The sequence below is a fragment of the Eretmochelys imbricata genome, chromosome 13, assembly GCF_965152235.1.
Source record: "Eretmochelys imbricata isolate rEreImb1 chromosome 13, rEreImb1.hap1, whole genome shotgun sequence".
NCBI lineage: Eukaryota > Metazoa > Chordata > Testudines > Cheloniidae > Eretmochelys > Eretmochelys imbricata.
In genome coordinates this window covers 558,046-583,342 of record NC_135584.1, presented here as the reverse complement: position 1 = coordinate 583,342, position 25,297 = coordinate 558,046, and the positions used below count along the sequence as shown (strand labels likewise).

At 49.4% G+C, this 25,297-nt stretch overlaps 1 protein-coding gene across 1 annotated transcript in view; it reads right to left on the bottom strand.

Moving 5' to 3' along the window:
* CDH22 (cadherin 22) overlaps positions 1-25,297 on the bottom strand; it is a 116,871-nt gene that overhangs the window by 7,483 nt on the left and 84,091 nt on the right. The window contains exons 10-11 of the mRNA XM_077831854.1: positions 13,759-13,880; positions 13,093-13,210 (exon numbers count right to left, since the gene is read on the bottom strand). Of these exons, the coding sequence (XP_077687980.1) occupies positions 13,093-13,210; positions 13,759-13,880 (240 nt within the window). The remainder of the gene's footprint in view (positions 1-13,092; positions 13,211-13,758; positions 13,881-25,297) is intronic.

Here is a 25,297-nt window from a genome sequence, read left to right as displayed (position 1 = left end):
TGTGAAGTAACAGGATGGAGAAGCACACTGTTATATTAATTTTAACAGAACACTTGCCAGTCCATGGGAAACTCAGCAGTTCTGCCCATCTGGACTCAGGGGACATTATCAGGGGTTTGGGACATACCAGCAGGGAATATGCACAAGTCTACTAATAAGCCTGAGAACTTGGGGCAGAGAAATCTTGGCTCAATGGGTCTGACCCTGACACTGGACCCTGTCTGGGGCTTTGAGCTCACCGCCAGATCTGGGTGAGGGACTGGTGCCAGGCCACCTCTCACTCCAAGTTGTATCATGGATAGGAGTTTTGTACTTTGGAGCTGTTCCAGTGTCTCAGACAGACACCTATTTAGCTCTTTGTAAATGTGTACTTAGCACCAGTTCCTAGTGTTGTTTGGGAAGCATATCAGAATGCTGGCAACTCCCATTTTATTTACAGTCAGCTCCAGTTCACATTAGAGAAAGACCTGCTATAACACACCGATTTCAAAATGATTTGTATAAATACAGAATACTCACTAGAAATATGCGTGAGTCCCTCAGGGAAAGGCAGCTACTAACTTCAGCTCTGATATTGATGGAACGACACATGCAGCGTCCATCCAAACCCCCAGGGAAGGAAAGAGGAAGAATTTTGATTGTCCTGTCCACAAAGTCAAAACAAAAGCAGCCAACAACACTGAAATATCACACCGACTGTTGGCAGCTGCCTGACCGAGCTCCACTTTCAGAAAGGCACAGCTCATAGAGGGGTCGGAGAACTTCCACAGACATACATAACTCAATGGCAGAGAGAGAGACAAAATTAAAAGAATACAAAACTCTTTATTTCAAACTGCCTAACAACGTTTTCTCTCCCTGAGCAGGGCTAAGCAAGCACCGGATCCAGAGAGGAGACCCACAGATCCTCATGGCTATAACAAAAGAAGAAAAGGCCTGGTAGTTCATTTAGCTCATCACCAAGCCAATGCCGGACTACTGGTTAGACAGTCTGAGAGCTTCAGCATTAGGCACTTTTCCCAGATATTCAGCCTACATTTCCCTTTGCTCAGTTTAATCCCATAACTAGCCCCACATCCCCTCCTTCTCTCCTTGCTTGATGTTTACATCCTTCAGTAATTTGTAGACTGTTCTCCTGGCCCCTCTCCTTAAGCTGTTGCATAGCCAAATAGTCAGATGTATCCTGCTGTCTTTGCAGGTCAGTCCTCTCCTCTGGCCCCATTGTCATCATATTTGTAATGGCTCTTCTCTGAACATCTCATATTTGCTAATTCCTTTGCAGAATTGAGATGCCTGGAGCAGAAGGCAGGTACTGTCCCACCAGTGTTGTGGTGCAGATAATCATTGTGAATGTAGTCCCAAAGCCACCACAAGGGTCAAAATTATCTTCTTGGTCCACAGCTTTTCAACTTTGAGGTGACAGTGGGGTTATCTATATGGTGAAGTATTTGGGGCTTTTCCATGCTTGCACAGGTTTGCTGCCTCGCACGTGCTAGGCAGTACTCTTGCATGCATCATCCTCTGCTTGTGAAGCCCACAAACCATCTTTTTTTTCTGCTACCATCTTACATTTCAAGCACTTCCCTTCTGTGCTGTCCCCAGATTGCCACATTCTGCCCTCCTACTAATCACCTGGGCGATTTCTTCCCACATACGCCACATCACTTTTCCAGAGAGAGTCCCCTGTTATTTCCTGTCCATGTCTCAGCCACCTTGAGGACCAGACTAACAAAACAGGGCCAAAACCTGCATGAACAAAGTGTCCAGAACCCAGCCCTTGGTACTGGTACAGAACAGGAAAGTTCAGAAACACAAGCTATTCACAGGGATGCCTATGTCATAACCAGGTATAGTGAAACAGTCCCGCCTCTCAGAGTCTTTCTGCAAACAGACTCTGCTGATGGCAGCGATAGCTCTTTTTACCTAAGTCAATCTAAAATAGGAGAAAAAAGAAAGCAGATGAGAGCAATCAAATCTCCGGGTTGGATTTTCATATCCTCGCTCCTCCTGCACTCGCCGAGCCAGAATAAGCATCTGTCTTCCCCTTCTCCAACAGCTGTTTCACAGCTTTAGCATCCCAGGACACGCAGACTCTTTACTGTATATAACTCCCAGTTCAGTGGGCAGCCATACTGCAGTTGTAGCTTCCCTCTTCCTAAAAGGTTTCTCTGAAAGGAATAAAATTCCCTTCTCTAACTTCTGTGGCAGGACTTGGGTCTGGTGGGAAAGAATTCTTGATTATTTGCATTTTACTTCTTCCTAACACAAAATTCTCTGAGCTTCAGGCATCATTACTGCTCTGGTCCCATTGCCTTTTTCTTTGCCTGGGTGGGGATGAAGTGCTCCCTTTCCCTCTCTGTCAGATCAGAGTGTCATGCAGAGTGGGTAACAGAATCTCCACTGGACCTGGAGTATCTGTTACTTCTATCTTCAGGCACTCCTAGAATCCTGATTGTTAAGATTTCCAAGTCTTCCATCATTCCATCCGTTATGTTGCTCTTAATTAGACCTTTAGAGAGTTGAGACATCTGCTTGTCTAGCCCCCAAGCTTTGGAGTCGGTAGGCTCCATGTATCACTCTGTATTATCTACCAGACTTTCTAGGCTGCTGAGATGAGATTCCCTCTACTCTCCCTTCCAGTGCAGTTAGTATTTCTTGGGGAATATGATTTTTGGCCATAATTGTCTCAAATGCTTCTCTAATCAATTTGCTCAGGCCAGGCAGAGCCAGCAGAGACAAGGCAGGAGTCCTAGGATGACGACAACATTTGGAAGGCCACAGACGGGGGAGAAAGTCAGCTTTTTCCATTCTATATCTGCCTTTAGGCGCCTCGATTGTTGTTCTGCTTTCTTCTGGACATGGCCATCCACTGGCTGTGATGGTGCGAGGAGTGTAGAACAATGCTGCACAGCTGGAAAGGTTCACTTCAAAACTTCATCTTTCAACATAGCGCTAGCAGATGATGCTATGGGTGAAGCAGGCTCGCTCTGCCGTGTTAGAAGAACAGGGCCCATGTCGCTTTGTCAGGAGGGACTCAAAGTCTCGTGGGATAGGAGCTTGTATGGGGACTGGGTAACAACAACACAACGAAGAAGCATCTGTGAAACTGGCACAGAATGTGAGTAAGCGCTCAATGAGCTTCGCCCCGACTCACGGTTTTGCAGCTCAGCAGTAAAGATGCAAAAAGTGAGTAAGCGAACACTCGGGAAAAGCGACAGCAAAGCAGGGTGATCCCTACGGACACAAACGAGGGAACCATTACCAAAGCCCCAGGCTCTCTCAGACAGGATGAGCTGTAAGTCAGCCAAAGCAAATGGTCCCCTACTGGCTCTTGCTTTAGGCCCTTTCTTTCTCTGATCAAGAGGAGCATCAGCATTTCTGGAAGGCAACCAGGGCTCAGTCAAGGAAGCTGGGTTGATCTTAGCAACAGAGTGGGAGTGGCAGAGTGGTGTGTATGAAGCAGTGAGTGTGGAGAGGGCAAGGGGAGTGGAAATATTAATCAGGGTCCTTATTTAAAAGGCCCCTTGGTGGGTCGTTGTCTGGGGGTAGGGCCACACGCCTCGGGGAGGGGGAGAAGGGACATGTCCCATGGCAAGTCCTCACCCCTGGGTGGGGCAGGCTGTGTCTGTGGGGACATGGCTCTTCTCTCACTTTTTTATTCACATCCTCATAGATCAAGCTCATGGCTGGCTGGGCCTCTGTGAGATTCCAGACCAGCCCTAGCATCTGTGTCCCAAGCAAGGAGCCCCTCGGTGACTTCTTCAGTCTCCCTGGGCTGAAGCATGGATGGCATGCTATTAGTGCCCTCCAGTGGGGCCCAACAGCCTGGAGCCTCCAGGGAGGGTGGCAGAGGGGGGGCTTTGCCCGCTGTTCCAGCTGGAGGTGGATTATCGGCCCAGATTCAGCGCGAGGGATTCAGTGAATGCTGGCTCTGGAGCATGGGATGGTGGGGCTGACTGAGCTCATTTACCATATGAAAGTGGGGCCTGATGGTAAAATGTTGGAACTTCTGCGCTTTCTGGCTTGTGTTTCTGGTGTTGCAGAACAAGGACAGCGGGTCCTGTCAGTGGCTGCCCTGCAATGATGAAGTCCCAGGGCCGGTTTCAGACTCCTTCTAGCACAGCATGGCTCAGAGTGGCCTCTTCTCTCCAGTCTGCTGTCACCCCACTGCACTTGCTCCATACGTTGGGAGGTGCAGGTGGTTACTGTGGGCAAGGTGGGGCTGCACACGCAGAGGTATCTCATCTCAGCAGGGAGCAGATTGTCCCTCTCTGTGAAGGGCTAGCGAGACGGCTCCAGGATCTCGCGTTCAGGGCTGGGCACCTCAGTTCCAGAATGATGCTGATTAATTGGAACATTCAGAGAAAGGCAACAAAAATACCAAGAGGGCTGGAGGGGCCGAATAAGGATGAAAGAGGAACATTGCTGAGCGTGCCTCGCAGAGCCGGTAATGAGAACCGGCAGCTCTGCGAAGAGAGTAAACGAGCCTGCCGGGGAGCGGCGTGGGGAACTGATCAGAGTGGGACAAAGGGGTGTAAACTAGGAGCAAAGGGCGACAGCAGCAAAGGAAAACGGAGCCCGAGGCGATGTGATGTCTACACTGCACGGCTGCCCCACAGCACGGACGACAGGGAGGGAGTCAATTACACAGCACAACAAAGCGCTGAGCTCTAACTGGGCCGTGTGGATGCTGCAGACACAAACTAAACAATACCTTCTTCATGTTACTGGCGCCCTTGTCCCAAGAGCGTCACGCTGTGGCGTCCCCGCAATTCACACCCCTGTAGGTGCACTGTGGCACAGCACAGACGTAGCCAGACTCAGACTCCATTTTCCTTTGCTTTATGTCAGCCCTTTGCTCCTGGTTCACACCCTCTTGGCCCACTGGCTCCGTAGGCCACGCTGCGGCACAGTGCAGACAAGCTCTGTGTGTCAGAGAACCCCAAGAGCGAATGCCATCACTTGGGCCATTGAATGCAATGCTGGAGAGAGCCCTAGAGAATGGACTGCGGAGGGCAGCTCTGCTGGCCCCCGGGGGACAGGATGGCAGGGACAGACCCTGGCCTCTGTGGGATGGGCTGGGCCCTGACAAGGCTTTTGTCATTCTGACTCTATGAGTCCTGCCTGGTCGGGCACTCTCCCATCCATGGCCACTGGCCGCAATGTCTCCTGCATGCCCTCTCTTTTCTGCTGGATGTTGTCTGGGGTCACTGATCATTAGCCATGCCCATTTGGGGACTATGGCCAAATCACGGTCCTGGCTAACTACAGAGAGCAACCTCCTGCCTGAACACCCAAGGGTGAGCTGGCTCTGGGGATGGCAGGAGGCAGCCCAGGAGCCATCGTGCTGCCACAGGCAAGACGGCTCGGGGAGCCTGGAGACACCACGTCTTGCAGCACTCCGGCTCCCAAAAGCCTGCTGACAATTGTGGCATGTATGTAAAAGGACAGGCTGAGCCATGAGCTCATCTCCGCGGGAGGCATGGTGACCGACTCCCCTTAAGCACTCAAGGGAGTGCAGGAGTATGTCTGGTCCGCTCCGGGGGGCGGCAGGGGGGGAGGGGTGTCTAGGCTGGGGAAGGGACTCCCCACCCTCACAACACAGGGCAGGAGCTGGCTATGCTGCTTCCTCTCCTAGCTAGTGTGCAGTGGTTGTGAAATAAGCAAAGCTATTAGTTCAGCCCCACGCCCCTCTGCAAAGCCCCTGTAAATAGTCCCGTGGGGGTGAGGTCTGGATAGGAGGGCAGAGTCACCCCTCCAGAGCCCACCCATGCAGGGGGTGGGGCAAGGGAGATGCCTAAGTGGACCCGAAGGGCAGACTGTCCCATCTCCCTGGGCCTGCCCCAAGAACCGCTGCCCGTGGAGCCTCCACAGGGTGCACTCTGGGTGGTCGGAACCCACCTGCATGAACTCACAGCATCCTGCCCCTCTCTGCACAGTGGGTCCTCGGCTGTTCAGCTGCCATGCCTGCCTGCAGAAGAGGGGGCAGGATCTAGGCCATTAATTTTTAAAAGGAAATAATTTTCACTCTGGGCCCTTACGTTCTCCCTGGTATTTAGCCATCTTCTGCGGAGCGTAATTTTAACTGGGTTAGATGCTACGGCCCAGTGGCCTCCTTCCATCCTTCCCCTACCCTATGAGGTGTCGGCATATCCCAGCAGTTCTCAGCTCTAGCACATCTCTGTAGGATCCTGGAAGCGTCTCTCAGCTATTAGAATAGAGGCATGCCGATCCCCACTTGCAGCTAGGGACAACACCTTTGCATTCTGCTGCCAGTGGGACAATTTGGCATTTGGTGTGTGCAAACAAATGTCACTTTCTAATAGCTGAAAATCTAATGCTCTGCTGACCACAGCCTCCTAATCCCATCCAGTCCCACATCAAAATCCCACTGTCTCTGCCAGGAGCCTTTCTGCTCAGCCTGACAAACTCTTATACAGGGTCAAAGATGGAGAACATTTCCTGAGAGGATTTTGGTCCCTGTCATGCTGAGAGGATGAGTTACGCTCCTGATGTTGCTTTCTGCTGCCTAACAGGAAGTGAGAGAAGTAGGTGCAAAAAGATTTAACCAAGAGCTTAGTGAATCCATCTGTGATGACATCCATCAGTGTCACTCCTTGGCTGCAGGAGCAATATTTATAAATCACGTTTCAAAACGGGCTACAAATTTGTACAAAGAAACAGATGGGCTGGTGGGTAGCAGTTTGTCACCACTGATATTTATATAGAGAAGGAGACAGAGTGCAAGAGGGGCCGAGCCCGGGAGAGAGAGACGGCAAGAAGGGGGAGAGAGAAACTGAAGGAGGCTTTAGCAAGGGAATGAGCAGGCCTGGAAGGGAACCAAAGGAGAGAGTGCTGGGGAAATTAGATTGTGTGTGTGTGTGGGGGGGGGAATTGGACAGGAGCAAAGGAGGGGAGACAGAGCGAAAGACTGCAGTAATAATACGCCCACCAGCTGATTCTTGTTCTTATTCTCTAATAAGCCGTTGTTCAGCGACGCGTATGCCGGGGTCTCCAGCAGCCCTTGGAACAAGCCCTGCAATTAAAGCTTGTTTCCAGCCAAGGCTTAGGTGTGCTGGGTGATGCTGGCTTTTACTCCTTGTTTAGTGAGATGCCACAAGGAAAGTTTTGGGGATCACTCAGCATGGAAGATTAATTTGCTCCTGCAGAGTGAGCCTCACCGTGCTCTCTGAGGAATCAGGAATCCCTTGCAGTATCAGAGCATAGAGTCTGGAGAAGGGGCCGTGTGCAAGCATGTCCAGGGCTGCCTGAATTCCCGGGTTCCTCTTGGTTTGAAGCCTGTTGGTGGAGAAGCCCAGAGCAGCATGAACATGGAGCACAAACGCCCACACACTGTCTGGGGTAAGAGGGTGGCTTTTGCCAAGCTCTGATAATCTGAAATGTTTATACTCGTGAAAATGAGGTTGGAAAATCACTAATGCAGCACAGGGCCACTGCGGATGCTGGGAGCTACAGAGCAACCTCCCATCAGGGAATGCGCTTGGATAAGTGTAACCTGACTAGGTCAAACAGCCCTGGCTCCTGTGGGGGGAATCCTGCCTCTCAGACCCATCAGAACATTTGGAAGACATTAATGAAGTAAAAGACACAGGTGGATATAATTTACTTGGAGTTCAAAAAGTTTTTGATAAGGTCCCTCATAAGAGGCTATGAAGGAAAATAACATAAGGCATGGGGCAAAATCTTGTGGAGGATTAAAACCTGGTTAGATGATAAAAAAACAGAGACTCCATGAATAGCTGCCCCAAGAGTGGAGAGAGGTTAATTGAGGGTCACCTTGGATCAGTAATTGGACCAGTTGTTATTTAACATACAGTGACGAGACATTAGTTTCTCCACAGTTAAGAGTGAAGCTTTTAATTGCAACCGGGATTTTGATGCTCTGAACTAGGCCAAAACCAAACCAACCTGCCTGAAATGTCAGACAGGATTTTAGGAGGGGATAGAGTTCTTCTGGAAGGCAAATTGGATCAAGTTATGGGGAGATGAAGGCTGCAAAAATGGAGGTGGCTTCACTTTCTGAAAACTTCCTTTACCTTTTGTTTTGTCACCCTCCAACATGGTGCCTTTGGCTAGTAGGCGACCTTCAGGGGGTAAATGGAAGGTAAATGTTTAGTAGAAGGGTTTTAAGATGCCCCCAGACACTTGGGTTCCTAGCTGAGCCAGCAATGTGGCAGGTATCCCTCAGATCCACCTACAATTCGCAGTTGGACTCTCAGAAATGTCAGTCAACCAATAGAAAACTTGATCTGATACCAGGTAGCACCCTCCACCACTCCAGAGTGCATCTCCCCAGGCATATACAGGGATGTGATGCTCATAGTGTTTAATGCCAAATCAACAGTAAATAAGACCATGATGATCAACAAGATCCCAGATTTGCTGAGACCAGGTCCAACAACATTACAGCTCTGCTGGCCCTGGCCCATCCCATCCCCACGCTACTCAGTGCATGAGAACCAGAAATAAACACAGAATGGCAGAAGGCAGGACATGTATCCAGGGTTGTGAGTTCAATCCTTGAGGGGGCCATTTAGGGATCTGGGGCAAAAATTGGGGACTGGTCCTGCTTTGAGCAGGGGGTGGGACTAGATGACCTCCTGAGGTCCCTTCCAACCCCGATATTCTAGGATTCTATGATCTGAAGTCCTGAGAAAGGCAGTGGAGGGTTAGCCAAATGGCAAGATTGAATAGGTGGCAAGGAGCATGAGTGCCAGAGTTATTGGGCCTGCAGGAGAGAAGAGTTAGCAGGGACTGACAGAGAGATTCTGAATCATCAACTGACCAAGATCTCCGAAGAGACGCTCGCTGAGATGAAGTGACAGAGCAGCACAGTCAGACCCAATGGAAGAAAATGCTCCTCAGGGCATGGCTACGCTGGAAACTTCCAAGCGCGGCTGCAGGAACGCTCCCGCGGCAGCGCTTTGAAGTGCGAGTGTGGTCACGCACGAGCGCCGGGATAGAGCTCTCCCAGTGCTCCTGGTAATCCACCTCCACCAGGGGATTAGCCCCGAGCGCTGGGAGCGCGGCTCCCAGTGCTCGGAGCCTGTCTACACAAGCGCTTTGAAGTGCTCAGACTTGCCGCACTCAGGGGGGTGATTTTTCACCCCTCGACCCAGCAAGTTAGAGCGCTATAAAATGTAAGTGTAGACAAGCCCTTCGTGCATCGCAGGGGGAGCGGGTGGAACCCAAGCCGCAGGAGGCCCCTTGAGTCAGTTTCTCTGGCAGACTATTAACAGTGCTGGGAGGTTTGCAGGCTAAGACCAGGTTGACACGAGCTTTGCCAGTGTGTAGCTATTCTGATTCCCAGTGTGGACAGAGCTGCCCTTTTGCCCGTGTAGCAATTCCAGCCCCCCGAGCGAAATAAGCTACACTGGTAAAAGCACAGTTTGCTAGTATAACTGCAAAAGGCTTTGCTAGCACCACTCTGTCGATCAGGGATCACATCTCTTCACACCCCAGCCAACAGAGCTAAGCCAGCAGAAGTTTGTAGGGTAGACCTGGCTGTAGACTAAAGCTTTGTCTACACTACACAGCTGTGTTGCTAAAAGTCAGGAAGTGTAAACACTGTTTGTCAGCACTTTTGCCAACAAAATACTTCCACCCTGTAGGAGCTGGGTTCACCTTGTCGGCAGGAGAGCCCTCCCGCCGACAACAGCCCTTTACACGGCCACTTGCTGAGGCAAGACTTTTGTCTTGGGGGGAAGGGCGGGGGGGACTTTTTTTAAGCACCCGTGAACGACAAAAGTTTTCAGAGTAACAGCCGGGTTAGTCTGTATTCGCAAAAAGAAAAGGAGGACTTGTGGCACCTTAGAGACTAACCAATTTATTTGAGCATAAGCTTTCGTGAGCTACAGCTCACTTCATCGAATGCATACCGTGGAAACTGCAGAAGACATTATATACACAGAGACCATGAAACAATACCTCCTCCCACCCCACTCTCCTGCTGGTAATAGCTTATCTAAAGTGATCATCAACTTGGGCCATTTCCAGCACAAATCCAGGTTTTCTCACCCTCCGCCCCCCCCCCCCCCACACACACCTTTAAAGAGAGTGGTCACTTTGGATGGGCTATTACCAGCAGGAGAGTGAGTTTGTGTGTGCGGGGGGCAGAGGGTGAGAAAACCTGGATTTGTGCTGGAAATGGCCCAAGTTGATGATCACTTTAGATAAGCTATTACCAGCAGGAGAGTGGGGTGGGAGGAGGTATTGTTTCATGGTCTCTGTGTATATAATGTCTTCTGCAGTTTCCACGGTATGCATCCGATGAAGTGAGCTGTAGCTCACGAAAGCTCATGCTCAAATAAATTGGTTAGTCTCTAAGGTGCCACAAGTCCTCCTTTTCTTTTTGACAAAAGTTTTGTTGTGCAATTGGCAGTGTAGACAAAGACTCAGTGTGAAAAGGCCTCCTGTTTCAGGGCACACCCTGACAAGCTGCAGGCAAAAGCAGGGTTTTTTCCTGCCAGCTCTGAACAATTGGCCAGGCATGTTGTGGTTGTTTCCACCTCCCCCTTGAAGCATTAACAATAGTAGCCAGTGCCAGAGGTGCTATAAAAGACTGGACAGACCGGCAGAGTAATGTGAGCTAGTAACTCCTTACGCTCCAAAAAGCAATAGACTGACAAGCCTTAGGCCGTATTTACACAAGCGAGCTTACAGCAGCACAGCTGTACCGCTGCAAGATCGCTCGTGTAGCCGCTCCATGCTGATGGGAGAGCGTCTCCCAATGACGCAGCACTGTCCTCACCAGTGTTTCTGTCGGTGTCACACGTGTGGTTTCTCCTAGGGCTGCCGATTAATCGCAGTTAACTCATGGGATTAACTCAAAAAAATGAATCACGATTAATCACAGTTTTAATCGCACTGTTAAACAGCAGTATACCAATTGAAATTTATTTAATATTTTGGATATTTTTTCTACATTTTCATATATACTGTATTCTGCGTTGTAATTGAAATCAAAATATATATTATTTTTATTACAACTATTTGCACTGTAAAAATGATAAACAAAATAGTATTTTTCAATTCACCGCATACAAGTACTGTGGTGCCATCTCTTTGTCGTGAAAGTACAATTTACAAATGTAGATTTTTTTGTTACATAACTGCACTCAAAAACAAAACAATGTAAAACTTTAGAACCTGCAAGTCCACTCAGTCCTACTTCTTGTTCCACCAATCGCTAAGACAAACAAATTTGTTTACATTTACAGGAGATAATGCTGCCTAGTTCTTATTTACAATGTCACCAGAAAGTGAGAACAGATGTTCGCATGGCACTGTTGTAGCTGGCATTGAAAGGTATTTACATGCCAGATATGCTAAACATTCATATGTCCCTTCATGCTTCGGCCACCATTCCAGAGAACATGCTTCTATGCTGATGACGGTCGTTAAAAAAATAATGCGTTAATTAAATTAGTGACTGAACTCCTTGGGGGAGAACTGTATGTCCCCTGCTCTGTTTTACCTGCATTCTGCCATATAGTTCATGTTATAGCAGTCTCAGATGCTCACCCACCACATATTGTTCTTTTTAAGAACACTTTCACAGCAGATTTGACAAAACCCAAAGAAGGTATCAATGTGAGATTTCTAAAGATAGCTACAGCACTCAACCCAAGGTTTAAGAATCTGAAGTGCCTTCCAAAATCTGAGAGGGAAGAGGTGTGGAGTATGCTTTCAGAAGTCTTAAGAGAGCAATACTCCAATGCGGAAACTACTGAACCCACACCACCAAAAAAGAAAATCAACCTTCTGCTGGTGGCATCTGACTCAGAAAATGAAAATGAACACGCGTCAGTCCAGACTGCTTTGGATTGTTATCGAGCAGAACCTGTCATCAGCATGGACGCATGTCCCCTGGAATGGTGGTTGAAGCATGAAGGGACATATGAATCTTTAATGCATATGGCACATAAATACCTTGCAATGCCGGCTACAAAAGTGCCATGCAAATACCTGTTCTCACTTTCAGGTGACATTGTAAACAAGAACCAGGCAGCATTATCTCCTGCAAATGTAAACAAATTTGTTTGTCTGAGCAATTGGCTGAACAAGAAATAGGACTGAGTGGACTTGCAGGCTCTAAAATTCTACATTGTTTTATTTTTGAATGCAGGTTTTTGGTTTTTTTTCTTTACATAATTCTACATTTGTAAGGGCTACTTTCATGATAAAAAAGCTTGCACTGCAGTACATGTATTACGTGAACTGAAAAATACTATTTCCTTTGTTTTTTTACAGTGCAAATACTTGTAATAAAAAATAAATACAAAGTGAACACTGTACACTTTGTATTCTGTGTTGTAACTGAAATCAATATATTTGAAAATGTAGAAAACATCCAAAAATATTTAAATAAATGGTATTCTATTATTGTTTTACAATGTGATTAATCACTATTAATTTTTTTAATCGCTTGACATCCCTAGTTTTTTCACATCCCTGAGTGACATAAGTTATACCGACAAAAGTGTTAGTGTGGATACAGCCTAGACCCGGTGTGTGAGTGAAGCCCCCAGCCTCCCAGTGCATCTTTTCCAGGGGCATGGCCTGCTATTCTGCTCAGCGTGTCTCTGCTCTAGATGGGGACTGCTTCACTGCTTGTGCGGGAAATCACACATACATAATGGGAAGGCTGTGCCCCTCTGCAGGACAGAAAGGAAAACAGGCCCCCCCAACATCAGAGCCACAGAGCACCTAACAGGAGCTGAGACTCTGCTAGCTAGGAAGGAGCGAGGTGAAGCCTGCAGTAGCCAGACACGGAGGCTCGTGAAAGCTCCGGCTATTTGCCAGCCAAGAATTCTGGGACAGGCTCCTAAGAAGGGCCTGTGTGGCTCAGGCAGCTGCTCGAGAAGGGCTGGATCCGTATCTGTCGGAGATGAACGGTCTGGGGGGTGGAACAGTCCGGGGGGCCTGCTGCATCACATAGCACTTCCCATGGTGACCAGCCTTTCCTGCTCCCCGTTCTTGGCACAGGCCCCAGGCCATGCAGCTGCCAACTGGAGAGGAAGGGAGAATAGGGCAGAAGGGAATTGACGAGGGGGAAGGAGGATGACTCACCCTGGATATCCAGCAGAGAAAAGTGGTGGTTGTTGGTGGCTTCTGGGGCCAGCGTGAAGTAGAAGCGATGGCCACTCTGAGGCTCGTCACGGTCCACGACACTTATTGTCTGAATTAGCTACAAGAAGAAACCAGAGGTCAGAGCTGCTTCCCTGGGGCGGATGTAGAGGTCTCAGCCTGGGGGCTCCTCGCAGCACTGGGAATGGGCAGCGTCTCCCCCAAGAGAGATGGAAAACCTTTGCCAGTGCCATCAGATTCAGCTACTTCCACAACCCCTCCTCCACGCACCTGCAGCTGGGCAGGAAGGGAATGGCATTGCTCCCCCCCGGGCACACAGCACCCGTCTCTTCCTGAAGGGTCAGCTCTCCTGGAAGGAGAGGCAGTTGCAGCTCCACACGCAGTGGCTACCAGAGTAGTTCTGAGAAGAAAATTGCCCCCCCAAGTCATACTCCAGCAGGGTGAACAGTCAGAGAACAGTGCCGACTCCTTAACCCTGAGGCAGGCCTCACCTGGGCCCCACAGCTGCGTGCGCTTCAGGAGGAAGATTGTAGAACCCTTCCCAGATACACAGACACCCAGTCAGGATGTGCCATGCCCAGTGCAGACATTTCACACGCAAATACTGACGTGGCACAATGCGGACGGGGAGCCGGGCGTTCTGATTACCTGGCCGGGCTTGGCATCTTCACATACCGCAGCCTCGTACGGCGTCGCCAGCTCGGGTGGGTTGTCGTTCACGTCCAGGATTCGGATACGCAGAGATGCTCTAGACACCTGAGAATGATTGTCTGAAACAGAACACACACAGGACAACATCGGTGAGCGTCCTCAGCCAGCAGCATCTCATCCCATCTCTTTGTTGTCTGTCAGCAGCCCCTGTGGTCAGTGCAGGTGCATCCCCAGATGTGGAGAGACACGCCCTAAGTATTTATTCCATTTCTAACACAACCATCAACACACCTTCCAGCTGCCTGGCACACAGATTAGCTCAAGTGTGATGCAAACATTTCCCCCACAACTCAGCAGCCTCTGTACAGTGTCCCTCAGCAGCACCAGCCGCATTTCCACGCGTGAAACTCGGCTGCTGGGGGCTGCAGCACTGCAGCCAACAAGGTCCTCTCTCAGCAAGCACTAGCTTTTATGGTGCACGTGAATTCCAGTGGCAAGAACCTGCCACTGATCCCATGGTGAAGATCTCCCCCGGCCAGCTTCCACCAGCTTCACTCTGGAGACTGACAGATATGGGCAGAGGGGATCTGTGAGACTAGACCATCAAGGGCTGAAGGCATCACCTCAGTGAAACGTCAATAAAGCTGAAATGAAAGTACAGTTGGAACGGGAGAGAGAGAGAGTTACTAATCAATACAAAAACAAACGCCGTTCTACGTGTCACATTCAGTCCCTTCCCTTCCTGCGGCTCCCCACTCCCTGGCCCGTGCCTGGACATTCTCTAGAATGCCAGGTCCTTGGCCCCAGGGCTTCTGTGTTCATTGCCGGTGAAGCATCCAGTTCACTTTGAGCTCTACAGGAAGGATGGGTTTGTAGAGAATTGCTGGCCCCTGGAATCTTCCCTGGGTGTGACCTGGCAGCCAGTGCAGAGCATGGGGCACAGGTAGTGTGTCTGCAGGAGTGTGCCCTGCTCAAAAGGATGGGGGAGGGGGGTGGAAGAGGGGAAAGTGCACTTCCAGATGGTGTCCAGGGACTAAACCTAGCTCTCAGAGATAACCTCTGTCTCAGATCATGACCTCCATGACAGTTACGTCCCACTGGAACCAGAAAGCTGTTAATTGTTAAGGCGAGGCTTGTGAGTGCAGAAGGTATGTCCTTTATGGGAGCCAGACTTGGACTATGGAACTTGCTGCCACAAGAGATAAGAGTCTCACCAGGTCCGGAACTAAATGCAAAACTCAGCTTTGAGAGTCGGTTTTCCTGCAATAAGCTCTTCCAATAGATACACACACACACACTATTAAAATCAATGCTGGTCAATCTAAACTAGTCAAGCTGTGCTCCCAACAGACTGGCAAGTGGGAGACAGAGAGAGGTTGCCAACATTAATTCTATTTTTAATCTTTGGGAGGCCCCAGATGCAATGATGATGGGAGCTATGTACGTCCTGGATAGAGAAATTCTAAGGCAGCCCAAGGGCCAGCACGCTGCTGTCATCTAGCACTGGGATTTGAGGCACTGATGGCTGGGGCAAAGTCTGAGAGAAGAGAATGGAAACTCCTGGCAGAGGCATTTCTCCCCACTACATTCTGTGAATCCTGGATCAGGCTGGGCAGAGCCTGGGGTGGCGAACCCCTTTGGCAATAGCTGAGCAGATGAACTCACTCACAGATTTCACCAGTTCTTCAGGCTTCTCCCCATGCCAAAAAGCATCACACCTCTGCCTTATCTGGCTGGTATTTAAGCCAACTGGCTTTCATCCAGGGCCCTCTTTCAGGCTGGCGGTGGGGAAGGAGAGGGGGTGGAGAATTGGAGGAAACAGCACTGCCCAGCTCTAGAGAAAGGGACCCCCAGTGTGCAGCAGACACCGCAGACCATAGCAGCTCACAGCTGTTCCAAGTGGTTGCAAATAAATGCTGAACCAAAGAGGGGCAGAAAAGGCCTTTCTACTCCTCTCTCACTCAGCACTGGGGTCTCCAGGGCATGCCAGGTTGTGTGTGTGTGGGGGGGGGGGGAGCGGCGGTGCTCAGTCTCTCTCTCCCAGAGGCATCACTCTTCCTCTCAAGGAAAGAAGGGGAGTGTTATGTAAAAATTCTTCCAGAGCAACTAAACATTGGGGCAATTCCCATCTTACAAAGAGGAACCCAGATGCACAAGTGGGAAGATCTGTCAGTTCAGCTTCAGTCGACCCTGGTCAGCGTCAGTCATTGCAAGAGCTGGTGTTCCAGCCCCTGAGGCTGTAATGCCCATGTCAGAACAGGGGTGCGTGGACAGGGAAAAGGGCTCAGCTTTATTTCAGGCTGGCGATAAGTCTCCAGGGGTTCTTTGGTTCTGCCCCCTCAGGGACCTGCCCAGTGTCTGACCCTGGTGTGTTGAATACTGCGCGCAGATGTGGTCGCCCCATCTCAAAAAAGATATATTGGAATTGGAAAGGTTCAGAAAAGGGCAACAAAAATGATTACGGGTATGGAACAGCTTCTGTATGAGGAGAGATTAATAAGACTGGGACTTTTCACCTTGGAAAAGAGACGACTAAGGGGGGATATGATTGAGGTCTATACAATCATGACTAGCGCAGAGAAAGTAAATAAGGAAGTGTTATTTACTCCTTCTCATAACACAAGAACCAGGGGTCACCAAATGAAATTAACAGGCAGCAGGTTTAAAACAAACAAAAGGAAGTTTTTTTCACACAATACACAGTCAGTCTGTGGAACTGTTTGCCAGAGGATGTTATGAAGGCCAAGACCATGACAGGGTTCAGAAAAGAACTAGAGTTCATGGAGGACAGGTCCATCAATGGCTATCAGCAAGGATGTGCAGGAATGGTGTCCCTAGCCTCTGTCTGTCGGAGGCTGGGAATGGGCGACAGGGGATGGGTTACTTGATGATTACTGGTTCTGTTCATTCCCTCTGAAGCACCTGGCATCGTCCACTATCAGAAGACAGGACACTCGGCTAGATGGACCTTTGGTCTGACCCAGTATGGCCGTTCTTATGTTGCTGCTCTGAGCCCCTCCCCAGCCAGGGTTGGCTGAGCTTGTGCAGCCATGCAGCACTCCTCGAATGCCACGTTGAACTCTTTCCAGCTGTGCCGCTGTGCCTCCAGAGCACAAGTGCCAACCCCAGGGCACTGCTAGGAAGCAGGGCACAGACTCCAAAACCGGCTGTGAGTTCTGCACGTAGATTTCCCCAACCAATTACCAAGCGTACACTGCTCAGGGACTGTAACAGCCTAAACATGGAGTCACAGGCAGGCCCCTGGGGTTCTCCAGTCTTATCCCTTAGGCAGCATACTTTTGTGATAGCTGGTTGCTTGCACCATGCATCACAGCAATATTCAGGTTGCTTTTAGCCCCAAAGGGCCAGTCACTTACCCCAGGTCAACTGCACACCACAAGCTCATAGCCAATCCTCTAATAAACTATACACAGATTTATTATATAGCAAAAGGAAATAGGAGTTATTTCCAAGGGTAAAGCAGGTCAACACACACACACAAATGAGTTACAACCTCATGTTTCCAAAGATAATAGAAGCTTCTATAATTAGCAGGCTCTAGATGTCCTTTAGGGCTAACCCAGGCTGAGCACTGGGGATCTCTTGCTAATGCCTTAGAAACCTTGTCTGCAGAGTCCAAGAAGCAATGAGATCCAGTTCCTCCCTGTCAGGGGTTTTTATTCCCTTCCCCCCTCTGTTTTGAGCTGCAAACTCAGCTGATGGGAGGAATTCACATGCAAGACTCATCTTCATGAGATGGGGGGCAGGGTGAGAGTAAACAGCAAACTCTCGAGTCCTCTCTAACGTTCCACTTCAGTCCATCTGGTGTTGCTGGGCCTTCCCTTTTGGACACGACATGACAACGGCTCACAATGCAAATGCTCCAGTGAGATTAACGCAGGCAGCAACGCCCCAGCGTTCAATACAGTCTAAACACTGAACTCATTCTTATACTTCCAACCTCTATTTTAACATTACTAGCACCCAGGTGAGCTGGACTGACTCCACCCATGTATTTGTCAGGGTTCAGTTGAAACATGGGGACCTTGGCATGAGCTGGCACCTGGTCTACCAGCATCATAAGCCGATCTCATCTGGGTGTCCACCTGCTTCTGCTGAGACTTTATAAATATTCTAATAGAACTGCGTTATCCATGGGTTTGTAAGCCTGAGCCAACCCTCTCAGGGCAGTGGCAGAACTGGCTTGGCTCCCCGGGAGCCCAAACAGCAGCTCTGTGTCTTGCTGCACCACGCAGCTCCTGCACTTACCTCTGCCTGATAAGCTGTGTGAGCTTTATGCACATGGGATGTGCTAGCTTGTAGGTAGCTTGGAGCTCTGATTTGCTCCTGCTTGTTTCTGCCCCATGGCACGCACCTTAAAGGTACATTAATCCCTCTTTATCATATTATAAACCACTCCGGAGGGCCTAATGCCTTCCAAAGCGCCTCACATGCTTCCAGAAATGAAAAACCCTAATTCTCTGGCTCCTTTGTTCCCCCAGAAGTTATAACTCTGGAGAGGCCCAGCAAGGGAGGGAGCACTACTTGTTAGAGCAGGAGCCTGCTGCCTGTTTGTTGATAAAGTTAAGTCTGGTCTGTGAGTCAGACGGAGTTGTACCCGGGGGAGAGAAGTATGAGCACAGCTCCATAATTAGCAGAGAACCCAAACCCCCTCCCCAGAGCCCACCTTCGCCCCCCTCTCTGCTCTCCTGTTATCGCTTCCGCTCACCCAGACCTGCTGCTTTGGTGATTAGATGGGTGTTCTGGGGGGAAGGAGGCAGAAGTCGTGACTAAAAGCCTGGAACAACATGTTATTTTTAAGAGCATGTTAGTGCAGCAAAATAAACTGCAACTGCTTTTAGGAAGAAAGGAAGCTAAAGGCAGCAGGGCAGGGAGGAAGCTGGGAGGTGGAAAATCTGAGGGGGTGGTAAAGAGGTGTGTCCGGTTCCAGCTGAAGGGGTAAATGAGTGAGCGGGGTTTGATTCCAGCAAGTGATATGGTAAGAGCGTTTTATCTCCTTCCCCAGCAGCCTGGCTCCTCTTGCAGAAAGATGGATAACCTTTCCCTGCAGTTTGATTCTAAAGTGAGCTGGCATTGCCCTGAAGGTGATATACAGAGAAGGAGATGAGAAAAGGCAGAAAGAAAGGATGAGAGGAGGAAGAGAAAGACTCAGATCTCTCCTCGTCTCCCTCCTAACCTTACCCTGACTCCCATCACCCATTCAGAGCGCAAACAATTAGTGGGCAATAGAGCATTCATTATCATGACTATTCTTAATGACTCTTATGTATTTCTACAGGGCTAGCGATACCATGTGCTTGGCACTGCACAGACATGTTTAAGAAAAAGACAGCTGTGTGCCCCAAGGAGCCAGATCTTAACCCAGGATATTTAAATCTTTCCAAACCAGTCAGAAGACAGCCTGTTTCCTACCGTGCCATCCTTATGGAACTAGCTTGCGGCCCTTTAGCTGAGGTTGCAATCAGCGTATGCTGATATTTAGAGTCAGAGAGAACAGCACAAACCCCTCCTATCATCACAGCATCAAAGTCAAGGAGTCTGCAGAAATATACTGTATGTGGATAGTGGAGATATCCAGGTGCTAAGATACATTTATTGAGCACCTGTGACGGTCTCACCTGCGCTTTGCCAGCCGACTTGTCTCCCCCAGAGCTATCAATAACATTCCACGCCTGTGAGCAGCTTCCAAGACATGCCATTAAAAAAAAAAATCACCTGCCACACAAAGGTCTCCTCCCCGCCCGCACCACACCCCACCTCCCAAAAAAATCACCCTAAATCACTGAAGCTTGAGGCCCATATTTATTCCAGGGTCTGATACCTCAAGAAACACTGGGGCTAGAAATGAGAGCATCATCTTTGGAGACCCTTCCATGGGACACATGGTATTTTTCTTTTCTTTTCTTTTTGGCCCTGCTGCATCGCTACGTGCTGGGCCTTTGAACAGAACATTGTTGTGTATTTTTTAAAAAGCTGTTTAAGGGGTTACTAAAATGTATTCTTTACAAAACTCTCCTCTCCCTCTGAGGCACTGGGTTTTACAGGGGGAAGAATATAAAAAGCTGCCTCAAAAGATTTTTTAAAAACTCTCCTGAGATGTGTTTTCTGTAACTTATGGGGTATAAGTAGAATCAACAATGGTCTGGGGTAGGTGCATTGCAGTGCATGTGTAATGAACTGCAAGATTTACTCCTCCTAAGTACCCCAAACCTCACATGCCAGTGCCCAAAAGAGCTTTGTAGCACCCCTGACTCCCATGTAGTGTCTCTATACGTGTGGAATGACACACACACAGAGACACGTGCAGACATGCCTACGAGGGCATAGCCACGTGCTAATGTGTATACAGCTGCATGCATGCACAGACCCATGGGCAGAAAAAAACACATTTTCATAATATTAGCCAGACTGTCAACCCGAGCAAGAGACGGCAGAGAAGTATGACATCATCAGACAGAGCCTGCCAGGACTGAGGGGGCGGAACATGCCAAGGAAGAGTGTGATCAGTTTAAAGAGAGCATCATCTTTCACTGCAACTCTACTCTGTATTCCAGCTCAGCTGACTGACATGCAAATTAGTTTAATTATTTCTTCTTCTCAAATAAATTATATTTTGCAGTGGCTGCAATATGTTGTGTCAGGCAAAATTACATTCAATATTTTTAAACTAATTGATGTCAGCCTTGAGAAAACCTGACTGACAAGCAGCAAGGAAACTAGGCTGCTACCTAACCAGTTTCTGAAATTAAAATTAAACATGCCAGTTTTCTGCATTTCCTCCAGGAGTCTGAATGCCATTAATCTGAAAAGACTGAGGAAGGAGACTGAAAAACACACAGAGCAAGAGCGAGATGATGGAAACACAGCAGTGCAGTGAAGGAGCTGTGGACCTGTGATTGGCAGTTGCCTTCGCCAACCTGAGCAGAAGTATTTGCAGATCCATTTGAGCCCATCACAGTTGCAGCAGAAGTGCTCTGCAACAATATTTGCCTTCAGCAGAAGTGCACTGAAAGGAAAAACTAATCTCTAATTCCTTCCCTGCCCCAGATAAATCTTTAGAAGCCCAGGATAGGCAGGATATTACTTTGCTCTGTGCACTTTTAACATGGGTTGCAGTCTTCCATGGCCCCATTGAGATCCAATGCTCCTGCAATGGAAAAGTCCTGGCTGGAACATACATTAAACAGGGACTGTCTGTCACACTGACTGAGGCACATGGAACCCAGTTCTAAGGCGTGGGCCCAATTCCTCCAGCACAACGGTGCTGAATTCTGAGGCACATTCTGACATTTCTTCTCAGCTTCAAATAAATTCCAAAATAAAGAGTTTTTTCAATGATGAAAATAACCCAATCAGAGCAGTTTTCCTGGTGTTATTTATTTAGATACTAAATTCTAACTATTCCATGCTGTCCCTGGTTTTCAGTGTGCAGCAGATTCTTATACTGACGGTGAGTAACGCTGCAGGCTGTTGTTGACGGAAGCTGGAAGTTTTGGTAGCAGAAGCTTTTGGCAGTGATGAGAAGATGCATCTCCTCTTTTCTTATCTGCTGGCAGGAGAGGAAGTGATATGAGGTTTTTTGTTGATGTGGCTTCAACTCTTAGTTCTACAGCCCAGAGATCCTGGACAGCAACGAGCTGCCCCACAGGACCCACCACACCCAGCAGCAGTGGATAACCATGCTAGTTGGACTTTTCTAATTAAAATGATCCCCATTAACAAAATTTTTTACACCAAAACTGCCACAATTAGGCTTCGGATTCAACCCGCCAATGAACTGAATTATTTAATATTCGCACTGCTAAGGGAACTTGAGGAACCCGCTCTGCTTGGCACTGGTCAGACCTCAGCTGGAGTACTGCGTCCAGTTTTGGTCACCGCTGTTTTCAAAGGCTGTAGACAAACTGGAAAGGATCCAGAGGCGAGCGACAAAGATGATCGATGGGATGGAATGCCAGTCACAGGAGCAAAGGCTGAAGGACCTGGGTATGTTTAGTTTGGAAAAGAGGAGAGCAAGGGCGGGGGGACGGGGGACGGGACAGGATAGTGGTCTTCAACAGACAGAAGACCAACAAATTCTGAAGTGTGTTTCCGAGGGAATGCCACTACATGACCGATGGTCACTTGGTTGCCAAAGAGCTTCAGTGGCGTGAGAGGACATGGACTCAGTGTACAGCCAGGCCACCTTAAGGATCGAGCTAGAGCTTCATGCAGGCAGCGCCAAGTCTGCAAGGAGGGTACGTCCCTGTGGGATTTGCCATTATCCAGATGATGAACGGTGTTTTAGAATCCTTTGCAAAGTCTGTACATGTCACTATCGCATGCCCCATACGAGGAATTCTGTGTACCAGAAGGTTCACACCTTTGGTGGAATTCTGGGGAACGTGCAAGAGCTGTTGGGGAGGCTTGGGGCAGACAGCATTAGTTTCAGGGCAGAGGCAACTGGTTGCAGGGTCCCGACCACCAAAAGGGGTGTCAGTACCTGGAGATGTGCTGAGAGGCCCAGAGCTTGGAACAGTGTCTAAACTCTGCCTTGCCCCAGCGAAGTAGGAGCTTGTGGGATTTAGCAGTCGGATCCCTCTGAGCAGTCTAGTGAGTGTCCAATGGGGGAAGCTCAGCTCGATCTGTGATAACTTCCACCTGAAGACTTAGGCATTGGTTGTTACAGTCAGGTCATGCTCTGAACTTTTCTCTGCAACCGTTTGTCCTTGTTCTTTTACAGGAAGTTCCGCTCCTGCGGCATATCTCTGGAGACGCAGATTCTGCAGCCAAATCTGTCACCCCTGAATCTCAGGAAACACTGGGCCTATCATCATGCTGAGTAGACTGGATGATCGAATATGTCTTTTCTGCAACAATGCTGAAATGGTGACATCACTATCATTTCCATAGCAACTGATTTTGAAATAAACCCAGGATTATTGTGTCACCGCAGAAGCCAGATACACAAGGGAGCAACTCTTGTTCCACCCATATCTCAGTGGATTAGAAAGAGCAAAATGACATACAGTAGAATATTGGGCTTGAATATTTGGCCTGCCAGTGTGTGCACAAGAGGGGTGCTAGAACAAGTGAGTGCATACCCATTTTTCACAAGTGCAGACATGAGTGCAACTGCCTGACCGTGCAGGCAAATGGCTGCTTGCACATTCACATTTGCAGGTACAAGCAAATGCATCTGTACTAAACATGGGCACCTAAAATCAGAACCTGGAGCTGAAAACATGGCTCCTGAGTGAGTGGAAGCAGCATGTAAGACCAAGTAATGTATAAACGGCTCTTACCTCCCCTGAGTCCTGCCCTAGCTCAGCGGCATGAGAGTAATTAAATTGCATCCAAACACAATGCTCTGATTAAAGCCAGTCTCCAGCAGAAAGATTTATCATCTCAATTACCAGCAGTGGACACAGCAGTCAAGTCCTCCTCATTTTACATGAGCAGAGAGGAAAGCAGGAAGAGAATCACAAATATTAGCCTAAGGAAGGTAAACAGCTTTTGTGTGAAATGAAGATTTATCTCAGCAAACACTCAGCCAGATTTGCTGAACAATCCCCAGGTTTGCTGGTTGGCTGCGCAGTTACCAGGGCCCAAATATTCTGCCCGTTGCCAATTGGCACAGACAGGCCACCCTGGAACAGGGGCTTTTTGCTTGTTTCTGGAAGAGGGAATCTGACCCTGTTGTCTTCACCTCAAATAGCCCATATTAACAGCCACACTTGGAGAGTTATGGGTGTGGCCTTAGGCCCTGTGCCTGCTATTCCTCTGATGTGAATGTACCGTTGGTGAAGAACTGTAACTGAGGCGTGGCCCCAGCCACACAGAGTGCTCAGGGAATCCCACAGGTGAACATGTATGGTGGTTCATTTATAGTGCCTCAAAGTCCCAGTCAGGATCAGGACCCCATATCAATGCATGGAGAGTTCCTGCCTCAAGTTACTCGCACTCTAAACAGACAAGCCAGACAAGGGGTCAGGGTTAGGGAGCTGGCCGGGGGGGGGGGGGCGGGGGAAGGGGGCCGCTGGCAAACATCACATTAGTGCCCTGCATTTAGTCTTTAATTGATCATCGGTTGGTGGTAATGGTGGGTGTTTGAGCTAAGAGCAGGAAATGGGGAAGGGGAAAAAGGGAGTGTAGGGAGACAGGTACAGGTCAAACAGACTGTCAGCAGACATGGTTTCAGAGTAGCAGCCGTGTTAGTCTGTATTCGCAAAAAGAAAAGGAGTCCTTGTAGCACCTTAGAGACTAACAAATTTGTTTGCCCAGGGTGTCAGAGGAGCCACCACTACCCATGGCTCCTGAGTGGAATGGGGATGGGGAGTTGTGACAAAGCGGGACTGTTCTTAATGTTTTATCTGAATAGTGTGGGGGTGCCTCAGTTTCCCCAATGCAGTTCTTAAGTATCTAGGTGGTGGGATAAGGGTGTATGATCGTTGCAGAGCCCTAGAGGGCAGGTGTGTCCAGGAGTCTGGACACAGAGAATGGCCGACACCCTGTTTCCTGGCAACTGATGGCCTGGGCCCTTCCCCCCCCCCCCGCCCCGCAAGGTGAGAGCTAAAGGGTTGGAGAACAAAGGAATCCGGTGACCTACTGGCCCGGGAAAGGGACAAAGCCCAGAGGAGGAGGGGCTGGAGGGGGAGTCAGTTGGGGACGAGGAGTGAAGTGCGGACGTGGTTGTCTGGCTCACTGCCCCCCAAAATGGACCCAGCTGAGGGGTCCTGTTCTCTGCACCTACAAGCTCTGTGTTAGATCATGTTCCTGTCATCTAATAAACCCTCTGTTTTACTGGCTGGCTGAGAGTCACGTCTGACTGCGAAGTTGGGGGGCAGGACCGTCTGGCTTCCCCAGGACCCCGCCTGGGCGGATTCGCTGTGGGAAGCGCACGAAGGGGCAGAGGAGGCTGAATGCTCCGAGATCAGACCCAGGAAGGGGGAAGCCGTGTGAGCTGTGTGTCCTGCAGACAGGCTGCTCACAGAAAGGAGACTGCCAGGGAGTCCTAACTGGCTTCGCAGGGAGCAGTTCCAGAGCATCGCCCGGGGACTCCGTGACAGGAGACCCTTAGTTCCCTGGGTTGAGTGACTAGCATGGGGAGATATGGACCTGACCCAGGGCAGGAGGAGGAACTGTATGGATTTGTCTCCTCTTTTTGGAAGTCTTGTGATGTGTTTAGTACAAGGCAATTGCCTGTGAAAAATGGGGAAATACTCTGCCACCTGTTTGTACTGAGCCCCAGCACTGGGCAGCCATGGCCCCCTCCCCTCAGCGCCAAGCCGCAGCACCGGGCGGCCACGGCCCCCTCCCCGCAGCGCCAAGCCCCAGCACCGGGCGGCCACGGCCCCCTCCCCGCAGCGCCAAGCCCCAGCACTGCTCTGGGTTCAGCCTGACATCTGTTATAAGGCCGCATGCTGAAATCCCTTCTGTCACTTTGAAGGCCTTACCTTTACAACTGCCCTTTCCACCAGAGAATTCAGACATAAATTGTACTTTAAATTCAATATCGGCCATTAATATTTCATGA